At 39.1% G+C, this 26185-nt stretch overlaps 1 protein-coding gene across 1 annotated transcript in view; it reads right to left on the bottom strand.

Moving 5' to 3' along the window:
- Window positions 1–13940: 13940 nt before the first annotated feature.
- WDR25 (WD repeat domain 25) overlaps window positions 13941–26185 on the bottom strand; it is a 29102-nt gene continuing 16857 nt past the window's right edge. Inside the window, exons 3-5 of the mRNA XM_010024429.1 lie at window positions 16774–16944; window positions 14547–14687; window positions 13941–14162 (exon numbers count right to left, since the gene is read on the bottom strand). Coding sequence (XP_010022731.1) covers window positions 13941–14162; window positions 14547–14687; window positions 16774–16944 — 534 coding nt within the window. The remainder of the gene's footprint in view (window positions 14163–14546; window positions 14688–16773; window positions 16945–26185) is intronic.

The raw sequence follows: 26185 nt of genomic DNA, 5'->3' as shown, positions 1-26185 counted from the left end.
GGAACTAGATGATCTTAAGGTCCTTTCCAACCCAAACCATTCTATGATTCTATGAAACAGCTCATAACTGGGATCTCAGAGCCCCGAAAGCCAGTGTGGAAACAAAATCAATCCAGTGAAGTCACACTTTGCAAAGACCCTGAAAAAGTATTTTATTTAAAATAGGTTTAGACTGCCTTTCATTTTTCTTTCGTTCTCTAATTCTGATGAAGTTTAAACGCACCTTTTGGCACTCTAGATGGCACCAATTAAGCTTGATTTCTTACTTAAACTCCTCATAACTCCACTTGACTCTCACTTTTAAGACTATTTTGGTTTGAGCTGTAAATTTCTGCTTTGTTTAGAGAGAAAATGCAGCTTCCACTCAGACGACCTACCTTGCAAGGCATGCAAATACACACATAATTCTCAAGCCCTGCCAAATAGTAAATTTGTCCAACGTTTGTATTTTATCCTCAAGAAAAGTTAAGATAATTCTTTTTATCCTGTAAGCGTATGGATGGATTGTCTCTTTTTCCTTGATTATACAGTGCTTGACATAACAGTCTCTTGATTGTAATTGCATAGGCCATGCATATTGCATTTCCTGCCTAGCTTTACCAAATATCATGTTTTCTTATTCTTAGCTTTTTTCCCTTTGGATGTGGTGCTGTGGAAGTGCTCTAGTGGAAGGTGTCCCTTCCCATGGCAGGGGCGTGGGAACTAAATGATCTGTCAGGTCCCTTCCAGCCCAAACCATTCTATTCTATGAAATCTAGAATTTCTTATTCATAGGCTAGACCCTGGGCTAGAATACCTCTCTGCACAGCCAAGCATACTTCACACATTGGATGAAGGCCCAATAGTCCCTTTCCTTTCTCTAAGATCAAGAGCAAATATGGCAGACTTTGAGCTTTCCAAGGCCAAGTATATTGTTTAAGTCTGAAAACATAAACAGCTACATGCATGCTCACCTTTCTTGCAGACCTATCTCAGCTAGAACTATTTCTTTTGACATGCCTACACTTCACTACAGTGCTGCCAAGAAACTCCCCCTGCTCCTTGAGAGTCTTTGTGGAAACCACTCCAGCTGCTGTGATTCCAACTGTAGTCCTTTCAGTCCCCTAGGCTGAGCAGGAGATGAAAGCCAGAGCTCCTCAGAGCCAGGGGATCTGGTATTCACTTATGGGTGCCCCCCGGTGCTTGCAGAAAATTCATTACTGTACGCCCTCCCTTTCTCTTGCTAGTTCTTTCTCCTTACAAAGCCTCCTTAAACTGAAACAGAGCAAATGTCTCAGTATATAGTATTCAGAAATTACTACAGAGCTACTGGGCTCCACCTCCTGTTTCTACAGGCACTGACATAACAGGTATCACATCTTCAGTGCTCTTCAGTTTATATTTACACTTGCTTGCAAGTCAAAGCTATTTCCTAATTCACAAAAAAAGGTCTATTCAAAAAGGCACCATCCTTGCCACAAACTACCTTGACACATCTGCACCAACTTCCAGTAGAGCCACCTACACTAGCTACACATTGATACAGATTGCTTTGAGTCTTTTCACATCCTCTTGCTGTGTGGATAATGCTTCACACAACTGTTGAAAGAAATAGCTCTTCCTGGGAAAAAAAAAAGGAGGCTTCAAAGAGGCAGGACTGCTCTGAGAGTTCATTGCACTGGTACAGCTATTAACGAGGCAACAAGGAAGTACTTTCCAGAGACACCCCCTTCATTGCAGAGCCCACTCACTCTCTTCAGCAGGTGGCTAACTTGCAAGAGTCTACAAGAAGCCTCATGAATGTAGTATTGCTGACAGATGGCAACAAGCAAAGTCTCTTTTTCAGTACCATTTTCAGAGGCTGGTGACAGTCAGATTTTGATCACATTTACACCAGTTCAAATCTAGTATGATTTCTTTAAACCTCTTGGTTGCTATACAGATGCTGTAGCATTAGTCATACTCCACATAGGAATATTTCCTTATTATATCAGTTATAAAGGTACCACGGGCTGTCTGGGCAGGCTTTGATATTTGTGGCATGCATAATGCAGGGGACTGCATAGCTGTGAATACTGGGGGTGGAGGAGGAGGTAAAAAATAAGCAAGAGCACAAGAGAGAAAGAGGCATGTCTACAGTGTCTTGGGGTATACAACCCTAGCTGAGGATTGTACAGCAACAAACAACAAACAGAATGAAGTGAGACACATCTGAGAATAAGGGAGAAAACAGCAACTAAACCTGGGGACATCCCAGGGCCTCATGATCCAGGCTACGGTTAGATTTATCATTATTATTGCTGAACCTGTTGCCTGTTGTCCAGGCAATAGAGCACAGCAATCAAGAGGGGATCGGTTCTGAGTTCTCCCACAGGCTCACGGGGCAAACCTGAGAAAATCATCATAGAATCATAGAATAGTTAGGGTTGGAAAGGACCTTAAGATCATCTAGTTCCAACCCCCCTGCCATGAGCAGGGACACCACACACTAAACTGTGTCGTCCAAGGCTCTGTCCAATCTGGCCTTGAACACCGCCAGGGTTGGAGCATTCACAACTTCCTTGGGCAACCTATTTCAGTGCCTCACCACCCTCACTGTGAAGAACTTCTTCCCCGCATCTGCAGAATAGGCACCAGGGCAGCAGCTCCTCAGAAATGTAGAAAAAAGATGAAAAAGACATATCACATAGCTCAACTTACCTCTGAAAATTTTTCCTAATTAATGGTGGTGTCAAAGTCAGGCTTCTTCCTCGCTGTTGTAGATGAATTAATCAATTTTTCTCTGCTCCAGCCCTATGCGTGTCAGGCAGGACACACATACATTCAAATTACCCACTGCATTCAAATGTTATCATTTTGACATTCATCAGCATTTCTCCCCTCTCTGGGCTCTTGTGAAAGTTTTCATGCCATGGTTTATTTACAGTACATTCAGTTCATGCCTCTAGCCATCCTAGGACACCCCACGCACCAAATATGATAAAACCTTTAGGGCTCATTTTAAAATTACTGATGATACACAGACTGTGCTGTCTGGTGGTGAAACATTGCATTTAATTGCCTTACACATCTGAATCACATTAAAATTATTCAGGAATTTAGACAAATACAAACTGCAGATAAACCACTCATCTTGATCCTTGTCAGCATAACCTCCCAGCAGCTACCACAACCTGCTCTGAATTCTATTTAACAAACTAATTTCCATTTGACTGCTGTATTGTATTGCTTGCCTAGGAAAATAGGAGAGATTTTTCCTGGGCCACTCATTTATCTCTGCATGTATACCCACACCCTGATTAGGAGGAAGATATTTTCTGCCGAAGACATTTTCTAAGCCTGCAAACTTACACGTGTTATTCCCAATACTTAAATCATTACAATTTCCTTACCATTAAAAACTTTGTATTAATAATTTAGATGAGTTTCAGCCCTTCAGCAAGAGCATTTGATCTGAAACCTGAGAAGCAAATTGGCTGCATTATAAAAGCTGGATGTACATTTTTTACCCCATCCACATTCAATGCAGGCCACTAACACACAAATAAAAGCCTAATTTAAAGAAAGAAAACTATCAGTATGGAGAACTGTACAATGACATTAGAGTAAGGAACTAATGTGCCAGTTAAGAAGTGTAATTTTTTGAAAGATGAGGAGCTCATTCCCCTGAAACACCCTCCTTGCACAAGGTGCTCCTACCTGAGACAGTTGCCAGTTACAAACTGGTTCTTGTGCAGCCCACAGCAGATTTCATTATTTCAGGCTGACACCTGATGTGTTCAGTCTCCTGGAGTATGGGACCTACTGATTATTTCCCTCTTCATAATAAAGGTGCAAGGCAACCTATGAGCTCTATTTCTTTTATTTATTATACTAAAATGTTCAAAACACTTCCTGAAAATGGTAATACAATATAAAAGTGCATAGCAGTTTGCTTTCCTTCCTCAAATACGACATTTCCCCTTACGCGAAGGAAGTTTTTTCACAGGCTCAGATGGGCCAAAGAACAAACTCTCAGTTAAAGGTGGTGTAAGACCTCACTGCATACCTATGCTTCAAGACCAGGTAGACTACATGACTAGTGGGCATTGCCAATGCCAGCAAGAATTCTCTCTGCAATTGCACATGAATATGTGCCGAATGTTTAGTCCAGGGCCTGTACATCCCTTTAAAACATCTGCTACCAGATCCTCCAAAATCCTGTAAGAGTGATTTCCAAAGTACAGATTGAGCAGTCACAAAGTATTGCACAATACTGTAGCAGTCACAAGGGAATTTCAGTTGCCTGAGGATGCAGGGGAGTGCTGAATATTCAAAGGTGTCAGCCTTTCTAGAGCACAAATCATCTCCACTGCACCTTCCAGCCTCCTCTGGCTCCCCCTGCCCTTCGCAGGGCTCCGCATGGTGGTGAGGAGCCATGCAAGAGCTGTTTGTTCCAGAGATGACACACTGTTCAGGTAGAGCGGGGTCCCTGCTGTTAAGAGGACACCGCTCTGGCACACAGCCTTCTGGCACAAAGGACCTGAAATGCAATCCCACAGCTGGAGCTCTCCTAGGAAGTTAGAGAGTGAAGTGGCAAGTGCATTATACATTTCTCACCCTGATGTCTTCTCCTGTGAAGTGGTGCTCTGCGAACAAGACTTCAGGAACTTCTGTTCTATAACCAATCTAATAAAAAGAAGATGTTTTTTACCTTTACAGTGTGTTACAGGGAGAAAGTAGAAGAGGTTCAAGCCTGTGTCCTAAACACATCAACATGTGAAAGCAGTATTAAAGAGAAACCAAGCTTTATCATCTCTCTGGTTGCACATGCCATGCACAACGCACTGTAAAACGTTCCTGAACAGCTGCCTAGATGACAGGCTGCTCTGAAGGCTAGTTTCTGGAAAACTAGGCAGCACACCTACATGAACAGGAAGGAATTTGTCTCATGTATTCACAAATGATCCTATTATTTGGTTGATGAAAGATAGCATTCAAAATAGAGAGATCAATGATGCCACTATTTTGCTGATATGTACTTATTAACTTCCCAGACATAGCAACTACCACCGCATTTTGGCATGTTCTCTAAAAGCCAGACAAAACTGATGGCTGAAAGTCTTCCAACGTCAGGTTTCTTTGTGGCTATGCCCCTGATGGGCAGGGTGCATTACAGGCATTCAACAATGAAGCGATCCTTGTCCTGAAGGACCGACAAGCAGAAATAGACACAGAGGGAAAAAATAACAAGAATGCATGAGGCAGTTTAAAACAATTCTTGAGCTATATGGCAGAATTTACATTTAAAGGCAGAAAGAAGAGATTTGTGCAGGAGCTGGTGAGGGTTAGACCTGTGCAGTGACGTTGTGTGAAAACCTTTATCGGAATTCCTGTTGAGTCATCTGTGTCTGACAGCAACTTCAGCACGGATGGGACTGTGCTCCGTGTGAATGTAAAAATAAATCACCCAGACAAAGTAATAACACTTCAAATGTACTTAATTGTCATTAATTTTTCTCACAGAGATCTGGAGTAGTACTTGTTCAAAAGGGAATGATTGTAGAATTTGAAATGTAGGCATTCAGAGACAAAATTAATGTCTAATTATGAATGCTAAAAATAAAAACAGCTATTAATTTCAGGAGCAAATGATGAGCCCTTACGTTATGAAGAAAAATAACATCCCTCTAGAAAATATCTGAAGAATCCATTGATATTTGTCATAATTAACTCAAATTACTGCCAAAATTTTCCTCCAAGTTCTCCTACTAAACTACTTTGTATTCTCTCATACAGTTTCCACCTTCCAAGATCTCAGGTTAAGAATAATCCATGCAAAACTAATGGGAATTCAATAAACTAGAGGAGTTTGGTGAAAAGTTAAATACAGATGGGCTTCCTAACTTGAATAAAAGTGTTATCATCAGATCTCAGGGTAGACTGTGAAAAATATGATTTCTCTCAAAGGTCTCCCTTGACGGACACCAAAGAAAAAGACAGTTTAAAACACACTGAGAAAGTTAATATCCTTTGATTTGGGTTTTTTTTTAGGACTGCAGTCCCAAAAGGAATGTTTCAGCATCCTTTAAAATACATGGAAATGGGAGGGGAGAGAAAAAAGTGAAGAAAGGAGGCTCAAGTATACTTGTTATTTGTTCCTGCAGCAACATAACGTGAACAGATGAGCAATCTCTCCACTGCCAGGGCCCAGACCACCAAACAGTCAAATAGCAACAGGAAAGTAGTAGTTTTCATTCGGTGGAATACCGATTCCAAAGGCCACTTTGTCATGAGCATGCTCAAGTTTGGACACAGGATTTTTGTATTAAAGACCTGTAAGTATTGGCCAAAATGCAGGCATTTAAGCCAAGGACTGTGTTTTGCCCAGGTACTAGTAACATTTTTGTTTTATAAAAAAGGACACATTTGTCTGTTATCCCAGTGGCATTTTGTTCATTTGCACTAAAGAGAGCATTCAATTTAAGCAATTGTAAAAGTAAGAGGAGAAATTGCCAATTCCTTCAGAGAAACTTCATCAGACTTTGCATTTGCAGTCCTCCCTCTCTCTGAAGGGCATTCAAAATGCACCAAACAGTAAAATTCCCTAAAGGTGCATAATTAATGCAGTAGTTCAACTAGTATGTTGAAAAACAAGGAAAACATTCTATACATTGTTAATATAAAGACTATTAAAAATTGCACTTCTGAAGCAGAGACCAGAGGTCCAAATGTAAATTATGTCAGACACTGGAATCCTCAAAGCGTTGTCTTTATTTTATTAATGATACAATGTCTCCACTGCCTTCCCTGTAAAGCTCTTAAAATACCAATTACCCAAGGAAGTACACATCTTCTCGGGTGAATTTTGTAATTCACCTAATGTTGAAGCAGCCGTGACCAGACTGCTAGTTTACTAATTGAAAACTAAAGTGCTGCGGGGCTGTGCTGCAAGCACAGCCACAAACTTGTGGTAAATTTATATTGCCTTTTATAGATAGGTGCAGTATAGGCCAAAGAAAGGCTCTCAGCTCTGACTAGCACAGCAATGCAACCCGAGCAAGATAGAGGCAGATTTATTAGCTAGAGATTGTCACCAGTCTACTGCAGCTCCACACCTCTAGCGAGGTCACAGGATGAGCACAGCAAGGTTTGTCTGTTTGAAAAGGACATGGGAGGTGTAGTAGCTTGGGACTTTGATGAGAACAGGGACTCTGCTCAGGTCACTGCGCTCCAGCCAGCCTGCTGCCAGGGGGCTGGTGCTCGCCTGGCAGGTACTTTCCCACCTTCAGTGACTTCAGCTTGCACAGCCCCAGCCTGCTCATGCTTCCCAAAGCCACCCTCTTGACCAAGGGCACAACAGGCCCTTCACTAGCAGACAATGCTTGTGAAATCTACTAGATCCTCACACTTCTTTTATTTGTGTCTCATATTTGCCCTCACCTTTCACAGCCAGGCCCACTCCTTTTCCTGATACAGCCGTGCTGTGTACATGTCTGTGAACAGCACTAAGCATTTCACACCTCCTTCTCTTGTTTGATGATTCTCCATCTTCATCTTGCCTTTCTCATCTTCTCTTATGCTTTTTCACCTGACATTGCTGCTCACCCTCCAAGCACATTCTCTCCCTTTTCCCTCTTACTACTCTACAAAGCTTTCACAGATTGTGCTTCTTGCTGCATGCTGCCACCTCCCACGCCAGGTATACATCCAAGAAAATCATGCACATGCTTAACGTAAGTGCTATATAAAAGTATTGCAGAATTGAGTCTTGCAATATAGGTTTTGGAGGCTTGGTATAAGTCTTCGGTTTATATAGTGGTATAGCACCAAGAACATCTGCATATATTCAGATCTGTACATACCACACATCCTATAGAGAGTATGTAATGACTCAGGTATCTTTTTACATGAGGGTGTGATTCACCTGAGTATTCACCAACAGCCATTTAGTTTCTGAGGCATTAAAAATTACGAAAGAACCCAAACTGAAGAGTTTCAGATCAGTACCAGTGAAGTGACAGAGGTGTTATTTCCTTTGTACTTGTAGAGGGAACCCTGTGTTATTTTCCCTCACCAGTACTACAATCTCTTAGGTTTTGTTTTTTGGGGTTTTTTTAAATCTCTTGTGTTTGATCTTTGAGAAAAGTACATGTGATTGAGATTTCACTTCATTGCTTTTGCCCAGATTCAGAGGACATATATCAGGTCAAAATGCTATCTGTCTGAGGTTACAACAAATAAAAATTAGTCCATGTTATGCCTACAGTTCACAGATTGCATGTTTCATTTTAATGGCATAATAAGCATTTTCACTTTTATACTAAAGCAGTACATGATTTGAAATGGTTTCTGAATTTCAAGTAATTTTATCTATTAAAACAAATAGCAAAGATGATGTGAAATTAATCATCCAGACTGGCTGTGGCTAATGGATCTTTTATCTTGACATATAAGAAAGAAGAAGAGCTTGCCTTAGCAAGGATAAACAAAACAAGGAAAGGGAAGGAATTACTATAACTCATTTGCTTTATAAGGTATGACATTTTTTACCTAATACTCAACTTAAATGATTTCCAATACACTATGAGGTGGAAGGGCTCTAGAATTTCCTTGTATCATTTATTGGAGATGTAACAAAGGAGGCGTAAAAGACAAAAAAATAACATAGTTCATGGGTGAAGATGTATTTAATGATATTCTGAGGCACTTCTTTGCTACTTCCTTATAAGAAATTGGTAACAATCTGAACACTGGAAAATTGCTTTCTTAAGCTAACCACGTCTGTACCAGGGATGGTATGCTTACGCACAAGTTGTACATAAATAGCTCTTCTGAGGACACACTTCAAACAATTTGTCAGCATAAATCTTACTCAGAACTAAGACGGATACCTGAGTTTTATGGCCCTGTTAATAGAAATGGAACAGCTGAAGCTGTCTGGACTATAACTTTGGTGAACTTCAACCTTTTCCAAAAGGTTCCTGCAAGAGTTTTTAGATTAATTTTAAGAGGCACTTACCCAAAATGGTGAAGATATAGTGAGAATTATATCTGGATAAAGCTTTATTATCTTGGTGCAGTACATAGGTACTTTATGGTAGACTTCTAAATAAGCTTGCATAGGATATCCAGGGACTGGGAAAGGGAGGTGAATAAGCTTAATTCCTTTAAACCTTCATCTGAAGCTAGCAAAGGAAGCCATACTTCCATCTAAAGATCCACCATTCCCATTGTAGACTAGGCTGCTCTGTCCCAACTTGGAGTCATTCTGCACACGCAGCAGAATTCACTATGCTCTGGGCAGGGGCCAGCTTCTCATACTGCCACTGGAGATCAAGTGCTTCTAAAATTACTTTATTTTCCCTTCATAAATTAATTTTCTGCATTTCCACTTTTTGAAGTGCGAAAACACAGATGTATGACACCCTGCGCAGAGTGGTGAGTCATGAAGAGACAAGTGAGAGATTTACCAAAGGGGAAGTGCCAAAGGCTCTTTGAAACTACATTTACGTTAGCAGGTAGTAAGGCTCAACAAGAGTAAATTTGTGAAGTTTGTCTCACTTTCGAAAATGCAGCATCTAACCTACCTACATTTGGTAGGGGTAAGGGATATTCTGAACTTTCTCCAGTCTAGTCCCACCTGCTGGGACATGTTAAATATGGTCTTGGAGCACATCTCCTCATTTAGGTTCATTCGAAAGAAGTGCAGTTTATGTGCTGTGTGAACCAAAGCATTATAAAAGTAGCAATAACTGGGAGACTTTTTGTTCTTATCATTATTATTTATACCCAAAAGTGCACTCCTGACAAACTCAGACATTCATGTAGATACACCTTGTAGGAGCAGCCATAATACAAAGGATCTGTAAAGCAGTAATGGAAGGTAGAAAGAAAAGCAGACAGAAGAGAGATTAAGAAAGAGGGAAGAACCTCCAAAAGTAATGTCTCATTAAAACTGTAAAACAGAAAGACAAGAATGGAGTGCAAAGTGCTCTGGCATTTCTGGCTACCTTTCTAATGACAGCTGGAATGAAAGCCTGAAAGCCACAAGTCAGAGCACAGCAAAATGAAATTTACTGAAGAGAAGATAAACGTAGCGTGAGTATATAGAATATTATATATTTAAATGCAGAAGACAAGGTGATGAAACAAGAACAGAAAAACTGAAAAACAGTGTAAGGATGTAAGTAAACAGAGAGGATGTGAACAGTGGCTAGGAGAAGCTGGGATTAAGAGAACAAGATCAAGGTTAGCTGAAGAAAGCAGAGCAAATATTTTCAGTTGAATGCAATCAAAAGCCATATATCAGGACAATGGCAAATTTGACATCCTGTGATTTTTTGATTTTCCTGTTTTGTTCTGTTCTGACATAGTATTGACCTTTACACTTGCCTGTCCCCTATAGAAAGGGTCATCCCATTGTGATGCCATACCTTATTTCTGTGATCAGGCCTATAGCTGAAATAGAGTGTGACTCACCAACAGTATTTTCAGCTGAGTGAACACAATGATTTTAATAACTGTCTACTAATTAGCAGGTTTTTTGAGATAAAGACAGTTGAACAGCTTGCATCCTCTGACACCCAAATTAATAATGCTTCAGTAGCAAATAATAAAGTGCTAGAGATTGGAATTATTACTTTTTGATACAGTACAAAATAGATTAAAATTAATCTGGCTTGTTTATCTACGCAGCCTAGACCATTCCAACATGCTAAATATCTCTGCTCTAATATATGATGCCCTAGAGAGCGCTATATAAAGCTAGAAGAACTGCTCCTAAAGCAAGATTCAAAAATTTCTAGATTATAATTTTATGAATAAAATTAATTAACCAACAATTCATTATATTCTAAAAGTGTCATTGGACCATAATAATCCTTGTTTGCAGCCCAAACAGTATTTGGTAATTACAGAATCATGGAGCAATGTGGATATTTTTTGATTACAGTTCATTACATAAGATTACAAGGAAGAATTTGTCTTTGAATCATAATGAAAACTTAATTGACAGCACTATTCTAAAATATTTCCAATGACTAAATTTCAGTCTCTGTCTTAATCAGTTTTATATTAGAAAGAGATTTTAACAAGATAATGCTGTGAACATCATTTCATTGCATTATAAAAACTTTGGCTGAATCTCATACATAATTAAAACTCCAGCCATCTTGGAGATCTGACACAAATGCAGTTCTAATTTTAATATTCTTCAAGATTATACAGTTTCAAGCTTCTTTTATTTTTCTTTACTACCTTTAATCAAATTTAAGCTTTTCCCTCACCCACCTACAAATAGTCTAAAGAATAAATGCTAGACATCAGAATCATGCCTCTGGACATAAGTAAAAACATCAGTAATATTACAAAATGTAGTCACTTTTCTACCCAATATATGCAGTGATTCCCAAAGACTGCTCTTTCAGATCTTTCTCTTTATCCATAGGTGCTCTCAAACTGGGCTGAGTGTGCTGAGAGCTCATTCAGTTACAGAAGTCTTCACCCAACCTGGGGCTCCATCCTATAAGGCATTTCTATCATGAGGTCACATTTATTTCAGAGGCCTTTTTCAACGCTATTTAACAAAAATAACAGACAGATAATGTGGAAATAGAACAGACAGATATCTCCCTGTGGAGATAACAGATCTACAATGCTGCCCATACAGACAAAACCGGTTGCCAGAAGTTTTAAAGAGCCATAGCACATTTTGAACTAAAATACCTGGAGGGAAGGACACAGAGCCGCCCTCTTAGAAAATGCTGTGCCGTCATTCTGCCTGCACAGTGATAGGCAACTATTACACTTCACTCTCAGCTGAACTCCTGACATCTATGTAGATCCCACAGCTTGAATTAGGAATAACTCATCAAATCACTGAACCAGTTGTCATTTAAAGGGTCCAGCTGGCTCGTATGCTAGAGGCACAGTGATGAGAAGTGCAAAATTCAGGCTCCCATTGAACAGCTAATTGCAAAACAAGGAAGCCAGAAATTAAGAATAGTCTGAAAGAAAAGTTATTTGTGATACGTTGCATGGTTCACTAAGATGTAATGCCCTGTGTTAAAACCCATCATAATTGTTGATATGATGATTAAAACCATGCAGCCAAAGTATCTTGGTCCAGTCACCAAACAATATAATTGTGGATCCCTAGTCTTTGTAGAGGCTTATTTTTTACTGAAAGCTATAAGGAAAACAAGCTACAAAACAATGGAATATATTTTGCTCGTTAGTTAAAATCTGCCATTTGCAAGAGTGTTCTGAAATTTTTTTTCCAAGAAAGCTGTTTTAACTGAGTATGTGGAAAATGGATAAAACCCCCTTGTATTTGTGCCAATAAGAAAAGATCAGAAGAATAAAAAGATGCTACAGAGAAAAAGCTGCTATTATACATGACTTCTGGATTTCACGACAGAGACAATTTACTCAACACAATTATCCGATGTATATTAAAATACCTTTATAGACTAATCAGACCAAAATCAAGATAAACTTATAGCACTCGCTGAAAGGTTGGGTATATGGTTTATGCACATTGCACAGACTTTTTTTTCAGTGATATATATATGTATACAAACACACACACATATAAAATGGATAATAATTTCTAGAACCAATCAATACAAGTGCAGGGCATGCAAATTCAAAATACATTTAAAAAGCAATCTATACATATGTAAATACACAATTATGGCCTCATGAATTTTCTATTTGCTGCAGAATAGCCCAGCTCCTGTCCAAATGTCAAAGAACATCCCTGGCACTAAACAGCATTATGACAATTTTCTGTGTCTAAGTGGCATCGATAAGTATATGCATGTGCTTAGGGTAGCATATTAAATGTTTCCCCCCAACCATCAGTTCCATAATAGTCTTGAATATTGACTTGTAAAGAACAACAGGAGTAAAATAGTGAAATACAGAAACCATGTACAAGAAAAAAAATGTTTATTTTTTTCATAAAAAATATTTACACATAGTTTTGCTTTGTTTATCTACAGTTGTAAATGCAAGTTTAAAACTCAACTTCAAACACCAGGATTTTAAGAACACAAATTTACCGACTTCAAAATTAGCTTCAAGTTATTTGGCACACCTTTCCCTGAAACTCTCAGAACTGGTAACAGCCACCCATTTCCAAAAGAAGCAGTCACACCTGCCCTATGATCTTTCCCCTTCTTGTGCACAGAAGCTGTTTTGCCTTGAACTACACTAGAGCTTGTCAACGCTTCAGGTCAGGGAGCAAAACTAGTGAAAACTAGTTTAAACCAGTGAAAAGACACCCCAGGGAGATCAAATAGGCATTAAGTGATCTGAATGGCATCCTCTGGTAAATAACATGTCCCCATGAACTTTTGGTCAGGATGAGAGGAAATGGCCTCAAGTTGTACCAGGAGAGGTTTAGATTAGGTATTGGGAAAAATTTCTTCACCGAAAGGGTTGTCAAGCATTGGAACAGGCTGCCCAGGGAAGTGGTTGAGTCACTATCCCTGGAGGTATTTAAAAGATGTGTAGATGTGGCACTTAGGGACATGGTTCAGTGGTGGACTTGGCAGTGCTGGGTTAACAACTGGACTCAATGATCTTAAAGGTTTTTTCCAACCTAAATAATTCTATGACAAAACCCAGTTTAAGAAAGCTGCATTGAAAAGCTCCATAAAAAGAGCAATAATTTTCTTCAGTTTAGCTACTCAAACCAGGGTGGGGCCAGATGAGTAGCAGAAGACACAAAAAATTTGTCACAGGCAGAAATTTGTCACCAGGACTGAGGGAGAGAGTAAAACCACTTTCTAAGCAGCTAATGACAAGACCATCTTAACTGCATTATGAAAGCATATACTTAGAGATCATAGAAGAAAAGACAACAGTCTCTTCTGCTTACCACATCACAACAAAATTTCACACTGCACACCATGGTTTATTTCCTACGCCTTTGACAGACTAAGAGGAGACAGCCTGAAAAGTAACTCTGCTTGTTATTGCCAGATCTTGACTTCTCCAGCCCAATCACATGTTGCAAGGAGTGATGGCAAGACTGGGTGAAATATTGCACTCACACAAGCTTCTTTATGTGCAGACAAAGTGCGAATAATCCTAGCAGTATGATAGTTATAGAAAAACACTTTGCCATCTGAACTTCCTGTCACCAAAAGTGTTCCATCTGGAGAAAATTCACAGCCCACGGCAAAACCTTCCACCTGTGAAAATCAATAATAGTGTAACTCCTGATGCTGATTAGAAAAGTTCATTGTGATATACTGAAAAAGAATATAGTACCAAAAAAAATTGTATCTTTAAATAAATATACACTAAGGACTTCTCCAGGTGTTTAATAAGACACAGCTATAACACAAACTTACTTAATCAAGCTATTAAGTATTATAATATCTTCTAGTAACTATTTTCTTCAGAACGCATATGATTCAAAATAGACTGGCACATGGGAAAGCAAATGAAGCCAATTAATATCCATCACTGATTTATAATCAAACATTATTAGCAGACATACTAAAAAGCACAGGTACTTTGCTATCTATCTTCCTTCTAAATTTGGAAACTAGGTTCCCAGTAAAGAAGGATACCTTGTGTCCTTCATATCTTTTCTTCTTGTTGATTCGGTAAGGTCGCTGCGCAGAAAACAAAGCCATGTAGTTCCCGTTTGTCTGAGCAACAAATATAGACTCTTTTGGGTGCAGAGTCAGACTTGGGCAAGTGTAACGCTCCTGAAAATAATTTTAAAGAAAGTTTTGTTGTATGAAACAAGATTTGTTAAAATGATTCAGGCTATCTTCTCACATTTTGGAAGACCATAAAAGGCAAGGTATATGTAAGTTATATCCACAGTATACATTATAGAAAAGGTACTTAAGTCATTACAATCCACTGGAAGTCTTACATCAAGACAAATCTTAAACGAAATCTTTACCCTGATTTCCTAGATGCTGAACAAAATCTCCTTCTGAACCATAATTATACTGCAGAACAGCTGCAGAAAGGTAACTCCAACTTGATGATACTCAGTAGCCAACTAAGTCAGAAATTCTTTAGGAAAATGATTTGCCGTGTAGGCTATTGCCGTCTGTAAATTCATAAATATCTGCAAAAAAATTAGTTACACTTGGCTTTACTCTAATGTTCCTATTTAAGACTGAATTAAGATTACTTTTGAAAGACTGCATGGCAACTGCATTAGAAATCAACGGCTCTTGCAAAGCTTCCACTAGGTCCAAACCTCTGCTAGTTTCAGCCTAACCTACAGACACAGTGCTGAATTTTGATGCCATGAATACAAACTAAGAGAGCTTTGGCTGTAGGATGCATCTGCATGTGATGTCACCAGGCTGACAGTGACCACTGGACATCATGGGCTAGATGTGGTAGAGCAGGAAGAACATTAGACTGGTTTTATTGTGTGGTTTGGAAGTGATGAACTGGGTATTGTAAGATATGGGGCACAGAAACTAAAACTGGATTAGGCAACATGCCTGATTGGGAGTGTGCTCCATTGCAGAGTACCGTATGCTTCTGGGGGAAAACTGGGTCTAACAGTAAGGGATCAGAAAGTGCAATATAATCTGCAGGAGCACTGCTCTGTTATGCTGTGTATATTGTAGTAATGGGCTATTTTAGAGTTTTTAATTACTCATTTGTTAATGCAGACAAACAATAAATCAAGTCCTCTTGGGATCTAATCTGTCTGGAGAGCTCAGGGATTCTCTCCTACCTTGAAGGGTTCAAAGGTGAAATTCAGAAAATTGAAGCAGAGTTTCCAAAATCACCTTGTTTACTCACAGTGCAGAAAAGGGGAGAAAAAGTCCATTTCAGAGATGCGTAGTTGTGAGAAGGTAGGCTGTGGGGGGTTGTTAGTTGGTTTGTTTCTCGGGGGATAAAGAGAATAAAATTATTTGATTGGGTTTACTTCTTGATACTGAACTTGACTGATCTGTAGTTTATATGTTCACCGCTTTTTTGCTTTTCCCTTATTGTCTATCCAAGATGTTGCTAGATCCAATACTGGACAAAGACATAACTGCAGAAATTATTGTCTATCCAAGATGTTGCTAGATCCAATATTGGACAAAGACACAACTGCAGAAATTAAACATGAAACAATCCCACTAGATTCATCCTTGTCAGCAGAGAACTGTTCATTTCAGCCAAAAGCATCTATATATAATCCAATCATGCTATATTACATAGAATATTAGACATGGGTTTTCAAAAAAGACCTTGGGAGTTAGAATTATCTGTTAACCTCCTTAGCAACCTCCTTTGAAGCTGTCAGCCTTTTCAGAACATTTAGTCCATTAACTATATTGCCTGGATAGATTACTGAGAGAAATACTGCACCTGCACTGTTAAAAGTAAATTTTGCTTCTGTGATTATGCCATACTAGGTATCTATATGCACGTATCAGGTTGCTATTACTGTGCAAATATTAAATTCAGTTTGTCAATAGCCCTCATTGCAGCTAATGAAAAATGTATGAAAAAGTGTGGGAAAAGAAAGCAACTACTGCCATGCATCATTGGCAAGCTAGACACTACAGTGTCCTTGCCTAAATATAGCTTAGTTGTCAGTGAATGAGCACTGAAATGTAAATCTTTTAACACAGAGACCTAACAGTGTTCAAGGTCATTTTTTAAGAATAAGTAAGTGTTTTTAATATATAGAAATAAAGAAAACCCTCAATTTACAGTAAGAGCATTTTATACATCACACGACCTTTAGGAAAATCAAAAGCTTTTTTTACAACACTGACAAGCATGAAATACTAAATCCCAAACAATACTAGTTGTTAATCTTACATGGAAAATCTGATTGGAGATTTTTGCAGCACTTTGGAAGTCCCATGCAATAATGGTACGATCAGCTGAGTCCCGGCTTACTGCATCTGTGCTTGTAAGAAATTCTTTTCCTTCAGGAAGAAAGAGTATGTCCAATGTCTGCTGTACTGCAGCTTTGTACACTTTTAACACCTAGTGGATAAAAAAGTTTGTTATTTTTTGACAGATTAGAAGAACACAATAACCTACGTTTTCCCTTTGTATTAATAACCACCTCCAACAAATGTAAAATATGAAAAAGCACCTTATTTTTAAATGGTAGAGAAAAAAATACCCCATTGGCTTAACTGTGAGCTTCTGAGTTTGCTCAAAATCAAAAGAGAAGAGTACCAGAGGTGGGAAAGTGGATGAATAACCATTAAGAACTACAAGGTCATTGCCAGAGTGTGCAGAGATGCAGTTAGAAAAGCAAAAGCTCAGCTTGAATTGAAATCAGGTAAATAATTGAAATAAGGTAAATAATTGAAATATCTGCCCACTGTTGAACAGAAGAGGTGAATTAGTTACTAGAAATGCTGAAAAAGCAGAGGTTCTCAAAACTTTCTTCGCCTTTGTCTTTACCAGCATTGTTAGGGCCCAGGCCTTGGGAACAAAAATACAGGTTGATGAAAACAGACCCACCATCAGCAAAAAAAGAGTTGGTATGTCAACTATTACAGGAGCTTGACCCCTACATATCAGTGTGCCCTGACATTATCCTCCCAAGTGTAAGAGAGCTGGCTGACATCATTGCAAGGATGCTTTCCATAATCTTTGAGAAGTCATCGAGATCAGGGGACATCCTAGAAGACTGGAAGAAGACAAATGTCACCTCCACCTACAAGAAGGGCTTAAAGAAGGATCCAGGAAATTATAGGCTCATCAGTCTTACTTCAGTCCCTAGGAAGGTTATAGAATGAATCCTCCTGCAGACTATGAATAGTCAAATTAAGCACGTGACTGGAAAAATCCAGCAAGGATCCACTGAGAGCAAATCATGCTTGTCAAACCTGATTGCCTTCTATGACAAATAAACCTGCTTGGTCAATGTGGGGTAAGCGGTGGACATTGTCTACCTGGATTTCTCCAAGGCTTTCAACATGGTTTCCCATAGCTTCCTCCTAGAGAAACTGATATACTATGGTCTTGACAAGCAGTCTGTGTGGTGGGTAGGGAACTGGCTGAACAGGCTGCACCCAGACGGTGGTGATAAATACCTCCTTTTCAAACTGGCAACCTGTCACTAATGGGGTCTCCCAGTGATTGATAATGGGCACAACACTTTTCAAAGTCTTCGTAAGTGATCTGGAAAATGGGATCAAGTATACCCTGATGAAGTATGCAATGATACCAGACTGAGTGGGCACTTTGGGAGACCACCCTGCAGGATGACCTGGATAGGCTGGAAGAGTTGGCTAATAAGAACATGATGAAGTTCAACAAGGACAAATGTAAGGTCTTGCACCTGGGAAAACATAATCCAGGAGTACAGCACAGGCTGGGATCTTCCCGGCTGGGAGCATCTCTGTGGAAAGGGACTCCTGCTGGACAGCAAGCTCAATGTGAGTGAACAGTGTGCTGCTGCAGCAAAGAAAGCCACCAGGATGCTAAGTTACATCAGCAAAGGTATCACCAGAAGAGAGAAGGAAATCATTACCCCACTCCATTCAGTGCCTGTAGGCCACACCTGGAATACCATGTTCAGTTTTTTGTCCCTGCTGTACAAAAAAGATGCGGACAGGCTGGAGAGGGTCCAGAGAAGGGCCACAGAGATGATCAAAGGACTGGGAAGCCGGCTGTATAAGGAAAGGTTGAGAGAAATAGTTTTGTACAGTCTTGAGAAAATAAGGCTTAGGGGAGACCTTACCACCATGTTTCAATATTTAAAGGGCAGTTACAAAGAAAATGGAGATGCCCTTTTTACAAAGAGTCACATGGAAAATACGAGGGGTAACAGGCACAAGTTAATCCTGGGGAGATTCAGGTTGGACACAAATGGAAAATTTTTCACAATAAGAACAATCAGCCATTGGAATAATCTTACCAGTGAAGTGGTGGATTCCCCAACATTGGACAGTGTTAAGATTCAAGGGACAGGGTGCTGGGCCATCTTGTCTAGACTACGTTTTTGCCATGAAAGGTTGGACCAGATCATCCTTAAGGTCCCTTCCAACCTGGTATTCTATGATTTTATGATTGAACTCAAGGAACTCTGAGGATCTGTCTGAGAATCATCCCTTCCTCCTTCAGAAAACTTCAAAGCGCAAGTTCTCAAAGTCTTTTTGTTCTCAAAATCTTCAGCTAATTATAGAGCCAAGGAAAGTAATTAGTGGGGATTTGGGACTTGCAGGTATTAAAAGGACACAGCAAGAAGTGAATATTCTTGTTGATCATTCCAGACTTAATTATAAACCACTGCTTATGACTAGGGATGAGTACACTTGATGATTCAAGGCTCTCCCAGTTCCATGCTGCTGTGTCATTGCATAAATTGCAAGTGATGAGATGCTGGTTTCAGGACCATAGGCAAAGGAGAAAAGCTTGTAAGCTCATTCAGAAACTGCCTACAAGGCCAATGTGGATATGCTCAGCAGACAGATGCACAGTTCACCATGCAGAAGATACCTCAATCCCATTAAGGACTTGGTCTGACAGTTTCTCCTGAAATAAAGAAACTCAAGCAGAGCTTGCTCTTTTAAAGTGCTGTCAGAGAGGGAGGGATAGAGATGACAGGAACACTGCTATCAAACAGTTCACTGCTTTAAGGACTCAGCCCAGGATCCTGCCTTGGTCTATGGAGATTCAATCCCATGCCTCCCACCTCCTCTGCCTCCCAACTGTCCTGGCAAAAAGCAGTCTTCTGCTGCTTCCTGAAGCAGAAGCGTTTTCTGTCACTCAGCTGAAAATGCAGGGCCAGCTGGGAAAGTCATAACACCTCAAAGCACATCTACGCTCAAGAATAAATAATGTGGTTCATCCACTACTTCCTATCATGTAATTAATGCACATGAACAATCGCTAAAGAAGTTTGTGATGTAAAAGGAAATACCAAAGTTACCAAATCTTCTTCTCCAACAGAAAACACCAGAGTTCCCAAATCTAGATCCTCTAGTCAGGACTTATACCAAAGTGGATTGGATCCATATAGAAATGGGTCCTCAGCCACCAGTTGCTGAATATTTTAGCAGCCTGTGAATTGGATCTTAAAAAATAAAAGAGATTTTGAAATATTCGAAAGAATAGATGAACAATTTGGATTTCCTTTCTTTCTACCTTTCTTCATGAAATTCTGCATCTGTGTTGCCTACTCTGAATTTTGCAAATCAATACTTCTGCTTTCTTTTTCTCTTATTTGCCTCCAGTGGAGAGAAACTTCAAGGCAAATGGCCAGATCAAAAGAACCCATGTCTCTGAATATGGTGATCTTTGAAACTAGGACACAGGAAGATTCTTACTTATTAATAACTAAATGTATCTCTCTCTCTCTCCAAGATAGCTAGAAAGTAGCTGCCTACACTTCCAACAGGGTGTTCAGAGGTTAGTCCTTCTAATGTCACTAGAAAAAACAAGAGAGCAAAGAGAGTGATTGAAGTATTACACTGAAACAGTCCCCAACTTTGTGAGCCATTTCAGTGCCTACTTTATAGCCCTAGCAATATGGGACTACTGATTTCAAGGCCCAGAACTTTTTCAGATACAGTAAGCACATAAATTTTTTTATAAAAATAATTTTCAGGTGTCACAGTGAAATATCCTGGATTATACCTCTGGTTTATACTTTAACCAATAAAAGAAAAATAATTTCAAATATCAAACACAACATGAGAACTTCTTGATTTCTTTCCTCCAGCTCAAAAGTCTATGACTGCTTGGAAATGTTCAGATCCAGCTGATCCTGCTTTAGGGTAGCAATATACCAGATCATCTCCTGAGGTCCCTTGCATCTCTGCTTCCTGTGATCTCAGCATGTTGAAGGATAGCAGCAACAGCTGTTCCGATTGTTTTTCACAGGCTCTGCAAATCATACAGTTCAGAAACACAATGTTTGTATTCACTGAAGAACCTCACTCATGCAAGCACCCTATATGCCCTGTAAGAACATCAACAAGATGCAAACCTGCAGACTCAAAAAACTGGCACACTTTTCAGCAATCTGCCTGCATTTTTAAGATGGTGAATACATAAATGTGCTACTTGCTGTCGTCAGATTTTTCAGCCTAGGAATCTGCATGATACACAAAGCAATTAAACTTTGCAAAGCCAGAAGTGATATTTGCATATTTATAGCCTCCACTTTTTTTTATGAAGAAATCACCATGCATAGCTATATCTTCACAGAGTTATAAAAGGAAGTCCATAGCTCATAAGTAAAGTAGAATATTAAGCTATTTTGTAGGAGCAAAAATAAAAATAATAAAAAAATAAACAAAATGACAAAATACAATAGCTGTCTGGAATAAGAAAGGAAAAATCATACAGGAACTGCGGGTGAACTGAAATAAAGTTAAATTGAGAGGAGGGGGAACAAAAGGCTCTACAACCTCAATAAACTGAAGAGACAGCTACTTAGCAGCAGGAACTTTCACAGATGTGACAAGTCCCACCTGGAGAGTTGACAAGATCAGAGTGCAGAGTAGCACAATCATGTAGAAACAGGGACAGGAAGGCATAAACAAAGGCCAGTTGGTGCTGGGAAATGAAGAACCACCATATAGAGCCATAAATGATAATAAAGTTCCACACGGTGCTTCATGGTAGTAATTGTACAATATTCTCTTATTTTAAAGGTGAAAGACTCAAACATACTGTTTGGGTCTTCATCTTCAAAAAAACCCCTTGTGAAATGTATGTATATACATATCCATACATATCCTGTGTTCGGCACTGTTAAAGGGTTGGTTTTAGGCATGGGACTTAAAATTTTCTGTTTGGAGCAAGAGAAATCTCTCAGTAAGGAAAAAGTAGAGATTATGCAGGAAGTAACATGCACATGCTTTTAATTTTTTACTGAAGTCCTCTTGGGCTCTTACATAAGCTGCCACTAATAATCTAAACATTTTCACTGCTAATCATTACATATATATGATTGTCTGTTAATAGGACATCTAACCAAATTACTCGTGTATGTTAGCTCTGCATCAGGAAGCTCCATAAAAATTAGTACAAAAACCCACATCTTTTTCTATATGTTTGATACATACCTCAGAAAAACTGTGCTATTTAATCTTCAAACCACACAGTAAGAGCTGACTCAGAGAACAATAAACTAACACTTTGAATAGCAGCTGGGAACTTGATATACATAGTATTTAAATTCTCCCATAAAGATAGCTTTCAAATTTTGCAACACCCCTGCTCAGAAAAGTACTCATAATTAAACCTGCTTTGTTCTACCTTAGACAATTAATTCATGACATGCCTGAGGAACTTGCTTGGGGAAAGCACGAGTTTCCTTACTCTGCTGGCTTTAATTTTGTTAATAATAGCTTTTGCTCTTTTTCTATTTGCAGATTTATCACCCATAAGCATTGGAAAACCACAGTCCACTTCTTCAATCTAAGCACCTTCTGGACATTAAAGAAATAATTTCAAAGGAAGTCCTAATAGTTTCTGGTGTCAACACAATCCAACATAATAATAAAGCTTCTTCGCTGAGGCAAAAGTTCATGGCTGCAAGCATTCAACAAGAAAGGTAATTTAAGCAAATTAAATCAGTTTCAAACAGATTCTTAGGGTTCTGGTGATTTGAAAACCATGCTGTGATACTGAATTCAAGGGATGTATTTCAGATGAGTGTTCTATAATACTTTGCTGCATAAAGCACATGCAATGCCTGGTATTTTGTCTGTCAAGAAAGCCCAAAGCCCCAACACAAGCAGTTCAGAAGCTCCTGCTCACCCCAGCTCTGTGCTGGTTACCTGTAATCTACATGCGTTGCACTTTCCTAAAAGTTCCCTCAAGCTTTAAGCAAGTGATGAGAAAGAAATGTGCTTTTATACTCATTGCCCTGAGCATCAGATGAGATCTCAAAACAAATCTAACAAGACTACACATAATCTGGATGGTCATGAAAAAACCCTTAATCAGCCAGTGCCGTGTCTTCCAACCTATAAAAATGGCCATATTTTTATTTCCACCTGTTGTCCTACCTTTTTAGATTGAGTGTTTTGGCATGAAACTGCCTCTTCCTATTGGCATGTTGGTAATTAATGCAATTGTGGACTGATTTAAGTTTTCTCTGTGAAACAGTAATACAGCACAATTAGTAATAAAAAGTGCACCTTAAAAGAGTTTATTTTGCACAAAATAGAAGACTTTTTATCTACTGCAGTGCAAGCCACTTGTGTTGACCTGTTCTAGAGAGTAAGGTGTTAAGATAGATGACTACTATATGAACAATATACTATTTTTTAAGTCATTTCAGATTGCTTGAGAAAGCACAGGATTCTTGTGATGGGAAGGGTCAACAATTTGCTAGAAATAAAAATATTTTCCCATCAGAATGTTTTTTAAAATTATCTCCTTATCTCAAATAGGATAAGTGAAATCTGTATACAGGAAACAGACGAGGAACACCCGAGATGTAGAATGGCTTTTTTATGAGAAGCAATAATCAAGGACTTTACAGTACAGAAATAGACAACCATGGGGAATTTGAAAGAATCAGAAATAAAGTTTGAGTGGCATGGAGAAGCTGATTGATTTCTTCCATGATAAGCATTTAGACTCCAAACTAGCAGAAGGCAGCTTCAAAACAAAATGCTTCTTCCCACAACACATATTTAAATTGAATTTTTTGCTACAGGAAAAAAGCAGACATAAAAACATATTAAAAAAAAAAATCCAAGAACAATCAATTCTACAGCGTGAAAACTTAAACAGAGCCATGACAGGCAAAAATAGTATCTGTGGTGCAGGAAGTCCCCACACTCTACATTAGAAAGGTCTGGGTAACCATTGCTGGGAATTGTGACAAAGGAGTTTGCTGTGCTTCCTTATTCTTGTTTTTTAATAGCATACTGGTAGCTGCTGGGTTTAAAATTTGTCTAGAAATCGGCTGAAACTAGAATGGCTATTCCCCAGCAGCTTCTCACTTGAATACTCACACTCCACAAAGAGGCATGTTTTGTCTCTGGCCCATTTCAATCTGCTCAGGAGCAGTTGCTATAATTGTCTGCCATAGACAGACAGGTCTATGATTATCATCTGCAATACCACCATATGAGGTTTCCAAATAAACACAGCAGGACTGCTCATGTATGTGATACAGCCACATAAAATGTGTCTTCACACTCAGAAAGGATTCCTTAATGTTCACATTTAAAACCAAATACCATTACACAAGTACAAATGTATCCCCCACCAGTTTTCTTCAAACTTTTTGTCCATAGATTCAGCCAGGCTTTCTCAGACTGTGAGAAGAATAACTTTAGTTTTCTAAAGAGCTGAATAAGTTATCTTATTTTAATTACATTGTTCTTCCTAATACCATCAGTACATGACAATGTATTGGTTGTTTCTATAGAAACCAGAAGCGCAAGCAACTCCACCAATTTCTACAACCTTTTTTCATATTTATATACTATCCAGAGACAAATTCATTAGTGTCATGGTTTAAGTTTCCTAAATACATGCTCCTTTAAATGACTGCATCTCATCTGAAAGAAATTGCAATAGAATGTTTCCAAGGAAACAAATGCACTGCACTTGCACTCTGAATTTATTAACTTTTTTAACTGTGTTTTAAGGACTTTGGCTTCTTTATAAACTCAAGTACAGACAAATAGCTCAACATAAAGAAACACTGGGGTTTTTTTAAAGCACAAAACTATAGATGATAGTTACAATTTTGTAGCTAAACAATGTTCAATCAGAGTAATAAAGCAAAATGGGGAGATGGGGGAAAAGCCCCTGTTTATACTCTGCCTTAGCTCTGTTAATAATAAAAATTCTGCAGTGCATTTCTAGACTAATTTTAAAAGCTCAAAATAACTGCTTCCACCATTTTTCTAGTAAATATATTCTATAGCTTATAAGACCTGAATTTCAAAAATGGGAATTTTGTGTAAATATTAAAATCTAAATTTTTCCTCAAATTTGCCTATCACTCCAACAGATTGACTTTGTATTTATCTTTTCTGAAACCTTGCTTACGTCCTGACAAAATTTTGTTATCAATCCCAAAAGGCCAGATCTTCGTATTCATTTGTACTCTTCCTATTTCTAATAAGTCATGGGCATTTTACTGGCTGGATGGCCGCACACAAAGAGTTGTGGTCAACGGTTCAATGTCCACATGGAGACCAGTAACGAGTGGTGTCCCTCAGGGATCAGTGTTGGGACCTGTATTATTTAACATCTTTGTGGGTGACATGGACAATGGGATTGAGTACACCCTCAGCAAGTTTGACGACAACACCAAGCTGTGTGGCTCGGTTGATGTGCTGGAGGGAAGGGATGCCATCCAGAGGGACCTTGATATGCTTGTGAGGTGGGCTGATGCCAACCTCATGAAGTTTAACCAAGCCAAGTGCAAGGTCCTACACCTGGGTCAGGGCAACCCCAGGCACAGCTACAGGTTGGGTAGAGAAGAGATTCAGAGCAGCCCTGCGGAGAAGGACTTGGGGGTGGTGATTGATGAGAAACTCGACATGAGCAGGCTTCAGTGTGTGCTTGCAGCCCAGAAAGCCAACCGTATCCTGGGCTGTATCAAAAGAAGTGTGACCAGCAGGTCAAAGGAGGTGATCCTGCCCCTCTACTCTGCTCTTGTGAGACCTCACTTGGAGTATTGTGTCCAGTTCTGGTGTCCTCAACATAAAAAGGACATGGAGCTGTTGGAGCAAGTCCAGAGGAGGGCCACAAGGATGATAAGAGGATGGGAGCACCTCCCGTACAAAGACCAGCTGAGAAAGTTGGGGCTGTTCAGCCTGGAAAAGAGAAGGCTGCGTGGAGACCTCATAGCAGCCTTCCAGTATCTGAAGGGGGCATACAAGGATGCTGGGGAGGGACTCTTCATTAGGGACTCTAGCGGTAGGGCAAGGGGTAATGGCTTCTATGATTCTATGATTTTCTCTGCATGATATTCTATCCCTTTTTTATTATTATTGATTGTGGTAGCACAATACTTTTTGAAACTAATATTTTTCAAAATTAAAATAATAAATGTTGTCTCCATTTGGAGCTATGCCTGAAACACTTCACCAAATACCTCCCAGTTTTCTTTCTCTTATTTCTCCCCTTTAGCTTGTTTTCTCATTTTACAGCACCTACATTAGCCCATGCCTTCTCCAGCTTCTCTAATTGTCCTATCAAAGTAGAAAATTGTAGTGTAACATCAAGTAAACTTCACACAATCAACCTTTGCTTAACTCCTATAATTAACTTTTCTTTAATT

Source organism: Nestor notabilis, unplaced genomic scaffold (assembly GCF_000696875.1).
Source record: "Nestor notabilis isolate BGI_N333 unplaced genomic scaffold, ASM69687v1 scaffold9001, whole genome shotgun sequence".
Taxonomy (NCBI): domain Eukaryota; kingdom Metazoa; phylum Chordata; class Aves; order Psittaciformes; family Psittacidae; genus Nestor; species Nestor notabilis.
Note: the sequence above shows the minus strand (reverse complement) of the source record. Positions and strands in the feature narration are given on the sequence as shown.